We start from the raw sequence: 7,946 nt of genomic DNA on the forward strand, positions 1-7,946 counted from the left end.
AGCGGTATCTACATACACTTGTATTATTATTATTATTATTATTATTATTATTATTATAAAGAGAGAAAACGTGTTAACATTTCAGTATTTCAGTCACATTTCATAGATTTATTATGTTCGTGATATCCTAGCAGTATAATAAATCTGAAAATAATTAATTTGTGTACTGCGTGTGTGTTTATTGACGTGTTATTTAGAGGAAGGGGAATGACAAGCACACATTTTAAAAAAATCCCAATAAATGCATATATCTATATGGAAGACAGGTGACAGAGGAAAGCGCAGCTTTTACTAAAATTTACTTACGCACGTTACGGAAAGTGCCCGAAAAAGCCCACAGTTAAACAAAACGTAGCGCACGTAAATCTGACGCCTTCGCGTTCCATTGTGATGTCACGGTAGGGACGAGTATATAAAGGAGCGTTGCATTCAGACTGGAAGATATTAGCTCGAATAGATTCGGTCGAGTAGAAACGTTTTGTTTTGTTTTTTGGTTAAATTAAAAAAAAAAAAAAATGTTAACAGGTTTCTTCTGTTTCTGTAACTTAATTAAGCCAGTAAAATAAATAAATAAACCAAACAGCCAACCGAAAATGAGTCTGACGCTGCTGGATTTGAAACGCGCCACGTCCAACACGGTCGTTCAGCTGAATCTGTGCTGCGAAGCGGCCGCCCGCACGGAAATCGAGCTTCGGAGCTTCGGCGGCCAAACGAACCCGAGAGCGGAAAAAACGAAGAAGGGGAGCTGGACGGCTGCGGCGCGGATGAAGTGGATTTTCGCCGCGGTTCTTCCAAGCCCGTCAGAAACGGCATCAAAGTCAAAGTGCTGTCGCCGTTCCCGATAAACACCAACGAAGACGGGTCCCTGCCGTCCTCCCCGGACTCGCCGTCGAGCCGCCGTGCCCGGCTTCGAGGAGCCGCACCTGGACGGGCGGTTCGAGCAGGAAACTAGGGCGCTCGTCGAGGATTATTTGCGGGCCTCTCGGATAAGTCGAAAGCAAAACAAACCGCTGGAGACCCTCCGACGAGTATCCGACGGCGTGATCGAGAAACATCGCTGCGCCTTCAACGGTAGGCACCGTAAGATCTAGATTGCCCTGTTTTTTTAATTTTATAATATTACGTACGTCTGTACTCTCCAGTTTTTTTGGCTTTACCGGCCAGCTTTAGTCGCGCTGTGTTTTTTTGTATTCAAATCCACGGCAAAACCAGTTTTATTTATTTATTTTTATTTATTTATTTATTTATTAATTAGCAGACGCCCTTATCCAGGGCGACTTACAGTCGTAAACAAAAATACATTTCAAGAATCACAGTACAAGTAATAATACGATTAAGAGCAAGATAAATACAATGACTTTGATTACGATGGAAACCCCGTACCGATTTTGAAGCTAGGCAGGGAACCTGATTTTAATTTCAGACGTGTTTCTTATTTTTTTGGGGGGGTGGGATCGCATGTCAAATACACGTGTACTAAAATCTGGTTATCCTGGTTGATTCTCGAAGCAAATGTAACTAGGTGAGGGGTTGAGTTGAATCTATAAACACAAAAAGCAACACACACGGGGGATGGGTTTGTGAATCTATTTTCATACACCATTAATTGTACTAAGCGGACACACACCCCCATCAAAAAACAGAAGCCTCCCCAGATCCGCTGAAGCCCGCGGCACACAGCCCGGACTCCAGCCGTCCCGACTCCTCTCATCTCGCCTGGCCGTACAGAGTCTGGATGAATCGTAGCAGTGTGCGTGCCCTTAAAACCAGGAGTATGCAGGTTTCAGGGGCTCCCGAGTGGCGCATCCAGTAAAGGCGCTCCTCGCAGGATGTGCTCTATAGCCTGGAGATCGCAGGTTCGAATCCAGGCTATGTCACAGCTGACCGTGACCGAGAGTTCCTAGGGGGCGGCGCACAATTGGCTGAGCGCTGCCCGGGTAGGGAGGGCTTAGGTCGGCAGGGGAATCCACGGCTCACCGCGCATCAGCGACCCCTGTGGCCGATAGGGCGCCTGTGGCTCTGCAGCGGAGCCGCCAGATCTGTGTTGTCCTCCGGCACTATAGGTCTGGTAGCATTGCTGTGGATCTGCAGTGCGAAAAATGACGGCTTGGCAGGAGCACGTTTCGGAGGACGCGTGTTCCAGCCTCCATTTCCCGAGTCGGCGGGGGGGTTGCGAGCGGTGAGCCGGGGATACAGATAATAATTGGGCATGCTAAATTGGGGTGAAAACCGGGGTAAAAATAATTGGCGACGACTAAATTTATATAAAAAAAAAAAAAATTGTATGCAAGTTTCAGTCGGGATGTCTTCAGATTTGAAGATTGAACATGCTGAATCTCTTTCAGACGCAGTTTCGTTCAGATGTGATGAGTCTGTCTGTCTGTGTGCGGCGGCTGAGACCGAGACTGACTGAGACCGATTAGTCGTGAGGGTGTCAACCGATGCGGAAGCAGGGTTAAGTGACGTAGCTTGTCATGTGACTTGTCATGCAAGACGGCGGGATATTGACAGCTTTAGATCCACGGGTAGAAATGCGTTAGTCTTGAATTGCTCCAAGTGTCCCGAATTCAAAAATACCAGATAAGTGCACATTTGAATGGTGTTTTTATAGACGTTTACTAATCCAAGGTAAATGATCAATTTACCGTTTTATTATCAATCTACTGGCAGCCTATATCTTCTTACTGCACTAAAACAGAAGTAACCGGTGCGTCGATCTCCAGTAGGTCACAAATCACAAGCCCCTAGAATGACCACACGCTGAGAAAAACAACGCCAAAGTCAAATAAAAAATCAACAATCAAAAAAGTGTAGTAGACAAGCTATACAAAAGGTCAAACACTGCCTGAAACGTTTGCTCGGTGTAAATAGTAAATTAATTAATAGGGTAAGCGCTTCTTTTGGTTGCCTCGCAGCGCTGTCTCCGCTGTCTAATCAGCATACGATGCCAGGCATAATATGAGGGTCGCTATGTTGAGCTTAGTTAATACAAAAATGTGTACAGGGCAGTATTAATGAAATCTGCATACACAGTAATCACCAGGATCTAGTTGTGGTCCGTCTAATTGAGTCTTAGCAGTGTGCGACACCCAGTCGAGAAAAACTCAACTGTGCCATTAAACCAAAACTGAGCACAAATGATCGCAGAGTCTGTGCATGCTCAGATGAGAGGAGTCAGGACGGCTTGAGTCGGGCTGTGTGCAGCGGGCTTAATGGACCGGGTCCTTGATTGAGGGGAAATACGAACGAGCGGGTGTTCGGTGGGGGATCCGGTTCGGATCGGGTTAGTTTCCAGTATGATTACAATTCGATTCAACGAGCTCTCCAGAACTCCGCCTTCAGGTCCTCGCTTTTGTAGCAATGCGAAAATATGAGAAACACTGCGTTCATTTTGTTCTAGGGGGAAAACTGAAAAAGAAAGTTGGCTTTTAAAAAAAAAAAAGAGATATAGATGTTTATGCATTTGAGTTTGGAAATGCTTGCATGGTTTAAATCTGCATACATATTTATAATGCATGCATAAGACACAATGGATACGCTGCCCGAGCCTCGTTTTTTTTAAAACGTTAACGAGGATATTTTAGTTCTCCAAATCTGAACCCCCGCGTTATAATTGTAAAATGATATTTTCAACCGCAGTTCCTCAAATTCATAATAGGTGTTTTAATTAGGGCTGGGGATTTCGTTACTGTGTTATTACTGTGCGTCTTGCAAGAACAGGGGGGCACCACACAAAGGGGAAGTGCGCCATTTCCGGTTTTATCGGGGGGCGGGCTCGGGGGGGCTACGTGGTTATGACGAAGATTGATTGATTGATGCATATCGAGTTTGTTTTAAATAATTTAGCTTACAAAACCGAGCATCGTATGGATTTATCTCCACATAAATTTATTAAATGCTCCAATGCACAGCCTGAAATTAAAATACGGGAAGTAATTTTTCAAAGAGAACCTGACTGGTGTTTTTATGTGAAGCGAAATGGCGCAGAAACGCGGGACATTCCAAAACATATTTACAGGAAAAAATAAACTGTCTTGTTTCTAAATTACACAACGCCTTACACTGTGGGTGGGGGGGACTCGACAACAATTTAGGGAGCGCCCCCTTTTTTAGTCTTTACACCTACAAAGTCTAGCTTGGCTTTTAGAAAGCGTAAAATATATAAATGCAACTCAAGAGTCTCGATTTCCTTTTGCAGAAACTCATTTACACGCCCCTCAATTCAGAATCCTTAGGGAGCTGTTTTTAAAATCGCTATTAATTGCCCACACGGGTGGGGTGTGTGTGTGTTTTTTTTTTTCCATAGGTAGTCTTTTAGAGAGACTGGGCGGGTTGAATTGATGTTTTGTACCGCTTTCCCAGGGGCGGGGAAAAATAAATCTGCAGAGTTATTTTTTCACTTTCTCAATGTCGAACTGAGCAACACAAGAAGAAATACATAAATAAAACCTATTGAAACTGGAGTCTCGTCACCCAGCGAGGCAAACAGGAAGGAGTAATGAACCCAGCAGGATAAGTGCGGTTTATGCTCAGTTGTTGACAGATAACAAGTCACCCCTCCCTTAAGAATAATGTGGAGGGAAGGTGAACAATTCATAGCGTCTAAATTTATCGCAGGAGGAATTTGAGCAATGCTGAAGGGTTTGTCTCTCAAAGCCTAACCGCAAAAGCCGAGCCTGCTGATTTTTGAGAGAGCGGATGTTTATAACCGAGCGCTGTGAGGGGATTGGTTACCATGGCACTGACATGGGAGATCCAGGCCTGCGCGCCTCTCTTTCCACTGCACTGGGATCTGCTGCAGTGTTTGGTTTTGAAATCTTGGTAGTCGGTTGGTTTGAATATTTAAGCGTTTCGTTTGCCTCCCTCCTGCTGTTTTTTTTTTTTTAGTGGTTTACCCACCTGTCCAAGATGGATGTAGAGCTCTGGGCAAAATATCTGCATCACCTAGAATTTTAGGACTGATTTTTTTAATTTAAAAACTCTTGGATATCTTTCTTGGGTCTTTTTTTTTTTTAATTTAACATTGTGTAATCAAAGAAACTACGAAATGATAATTGCAAAAAGTCTACTGGAAGCAGTACTCAAAAGCGACGTGCAATTCACCGTGTTGGAGTGACATTATATCCAGCAGGTTTCATCCACTTTGTGAAGCTGAATGAGTTTTTGTTCTGTAGGGGGATGCAAATCTTTTGACAGTGGCTGTATGTAAAATAAATTAATCCTGTTAAAGAAATGAGTTCATGAAATGGGGAAGCAGTGGGCAGGATCAGTCACTGTAATCTGGCTTTTGAGAAACGATTGAAACTCCCATTGCATAGCAGTGTGATCCGTTCCTGGTTTCACTCTGAGTAATAAGACACCCTGTAACTAATCCAGCTGGTTTTACAATTTACAGGAATGGGTGAAGCTATTCTGTAATCCTGAGTTATTTCTGATATAGGGCAGCAGTGTGGAGTAGTGGTTAGGGCTCTTGACCGGAGGGTTGTGGGTTCAATCCCAGGTAGGGGACACTGCTGCTGTACCCTTGAGCAAGGTACTTTACGTAGATTGCTCCAGTAAAAACCCAACTGTATAAATGGGTAATTGTATGTAAAAATAATGTGATGTCTTATAACAATTGTAAGGCACCCTGGATAAGGGCGAAACTAATAATATTTTGACCTACAAATTCCGTGCTTTGGATATTTGATAATTATTTATTTTTCCCCCCGGGAATCATCAACAGGCTCAACGTGGGTCAGGAAATGGAGGTGGGTTTCGTGACGGACGTGGCTGAGAGCCTGTTCAGCGACGGGACCACGAACTGGGGCCGCGTGGTCAGCTTGGTGGCGTTCGGGGCCGTGGTGGCCAGGCACCTGAAACAGAGCGGCCTGGAGCACTGCATCGAGCCGCTGGGGGAGCGAATCAGCAGCTTCCTCCTCCGGGACAAGAGAGCCTGGATGAGAACGGAGCGTGGGTGAGTGAGCGCCGCGCTGTCTTCACACACCAGGAGGGGGCGCCATGCCGGGCTTGAGACGCAGGGGAGGGGGTTGGGGGAATGAGAGAAAGCAGACTGGATTAGACTTGATAGTACATGTTGGACCTGTTTTTGATGGCTTCTAGTTTTGTTTTAATGCAGACTTCAATCCTGACCCCCCCCCCCCCCCCCCAAATAAAATGACTCTCTGGACTACATCTAAATTCTCATAGTGGCAGTTTCTGATCCTTTTCAGTTTCCCCCAAAATTAAGTAACTTTCGCATGCATTTTGTTTCTTAATGACTGACTAAGTTTTTCGTTTGACTTTTTTAAAATGTGCTAGGCAAAGTGAGCTAGCTATTGGACCGTTTACACACAGGTGAAGTTTAGACTGGGCTGTGCTCCTAATGAGCGAATGGAAGGCGATGATGGTAACCTGCCCGCCCCCCCCCCACCCCACACACACACGGTTAGATTAACGAGTTTCTAAAGCAGCTGTTCTTTGCCATCTTGAATTATTCAGTAGCTGCCGCGTGAATCCGGTCCGCCAGCTTGCAACGTCAACCCGCGACAGAACCGCCTGTTTCCTGTCTTAATTGCTGCGGATCGGCCTCCATTCAGTTGTGTGTATTGGGTTCGCGGGGGGGGGGGGTGCACAGTCGTCGGCATTGCCCTTCTCCCAGTCCCAGAGCAGTTGAAACCTGAGAGCTTTGCTTATGTTGCCTCCTGAAGGTGCACAAGGAAACGAGGGCTGCTTGTTCACCCGCTTTGTTCTTGAAATACATTTTGAGCGACTCGTGTATCACGAGGAGGAAACGGTTTTTGGACAGCCAGTTCCAACCCATCCAGTCGATTTTTATAAACCCTGTTTCTTGCGCCTCGCTGCAGAAATGAGTTGCTGTTTTAGTGGCACGCTTGCGTCCTTTGTACCGTAAAGGGTTAAAGATATTTGGGGATCAATTTGTAGAGAAATGATGAAACTGGGGAAAGACCTGCACAGCGAAGTCTTTAGAACTTCGAGTGAAATTTATTTTTTATACAACTGCTTCCTTTTAGTGATCAACTTGACCAAACGTCCTAAATCTTTGACCAATTGTTGCGAAACATTCTGATATTTATTCCCCCCCCCCTGTTGTGTTCTGCAGGAAGGCTTCGTGGATTTCTTCCACACGGAGGACCCCGAGTCCAGCATGAGGAACGCTTTGATGACCTTCGCTGGCCTTGCAGGTATCGGCGCTGGCATCGTGCTGCTCATGAGATGAGGGGAGGGGGACTCCCTAAAGATACTGGACTATCGCTACCTGAATGTCTGTCCATTCAAAAACACTTTGCTTCCAAGCCCCCTGTCAAAAAGTTAAACGTGGCTGACGGGGGTGCGGTTTTGAAGAACGCAGACTCTGCCCCGGTGAAAGGGAGGAGGAGGGGCACAGACCAGGGGGTCCAGAGAGAGGGGTTCTCCAGGCACACCATTTTTAAAACACACTACAGTTTGGAGATCGCAGGAAGGAGTGGATTCCCAGATGCGTGTGTTTTTTTGTTTGTAATTTTGTGCTTTTGAAATGTTGCTGCTAAATTTGAGAGTGAATGTAACACCAGATTTGAGTGTTTCTATAGCTGCTCAGTGACATCACTGGTCTGGTTTCCCTGGTTTAAGGGGAGTGTTTTACGTTTTGGTTGGGGTGTTCTGTTTTTTTTTTTGGGGGGGGTGAGGGAGATCACACCGGTTTCCTTCACCTGTAATGCAGGTTGTGTCACAGGCTCACCTGGGGGGTGAAACACATTTTATTTTTGTAATAAATTTGAGAGAGATGTCATGTGTTTTTTTTGTGTTTGTTTTTTGTAAATGTTACAAATACTTTGAGGCACCCCCCCCCCCCCCCAAAAAAAAAAAATCAATCTGATTACAAAATGATTTCTGCAATTGAAAATTCATTTTATTGCAGTCGTTGGTAAATGTTACTTCACAGTTAGCCGTAATTGAAGCGTTTA

General features: G+C 45.2%; 1 protein-coding gene across 1 annotated transcript; it reads left to right on the top strand.

The window, feature by feature from the left end:
* The first annotated feature begins 593 nt into the window (after window positions 1–593).
* Window positions 594–7,651, top strand: LOC131702723 (uncharacterized). Its single transcript, XM_059004537.1, has 4 exons — window positions 594–809; window positions 953–1,071; window positions 5,726–5,956; window positions 7,103–7,651. Exons 1-4 carry the CDS (start codon window positions 594–596, stop codon window positions 7,149–7,151), a joined length of 615 nt encoding a protein of 204 aa, XP_058860520.1. The 3' UTR covers window positions 7,152–7,651.
* Window positions 7,652–7,946: the final 295 nt, after the last annotated feature.

Source organism: Acipenser ruthenus, chromosome 30 (genome assembly GCF_902713425.1).
Source record: "Acipenser ruthenus chromosome 30, fAciRut3.2 maternal haplotype, whole genome shotgun sequence".
NCBI classification, from domain to species: Eukaryota; Metazoa; Chordata; class Actinopteri; order Acipenseriformes; family Acipenseridae; genus Acipenser; species Acipenser ruthenus.

Bases quoted from the DNA above. Each gene is read 5' to 3' on its own strand.
- LOC131702723 (XM_059004537.1), top strand. From the start codon at position 594: ATGAGTCTGACGCTGCTGGATTTGAAACGCGCCACGTCCAACACGGTC. The intron at 810-952 runs GCATCAAAGTCA...GCAGGAAACTAG, and splicing joins TTCCAAGCCCGTCAGAAACG to GGCGCTCGTCGAGGATTATT. The intron at 5,957-7,102 runs GTGAGTGAGCGC...TGTGTTCTGCAG, and splicing joins TGGATGAGAACGGAGCGTGG to GAAGGCTTCGTGGATTTCTT.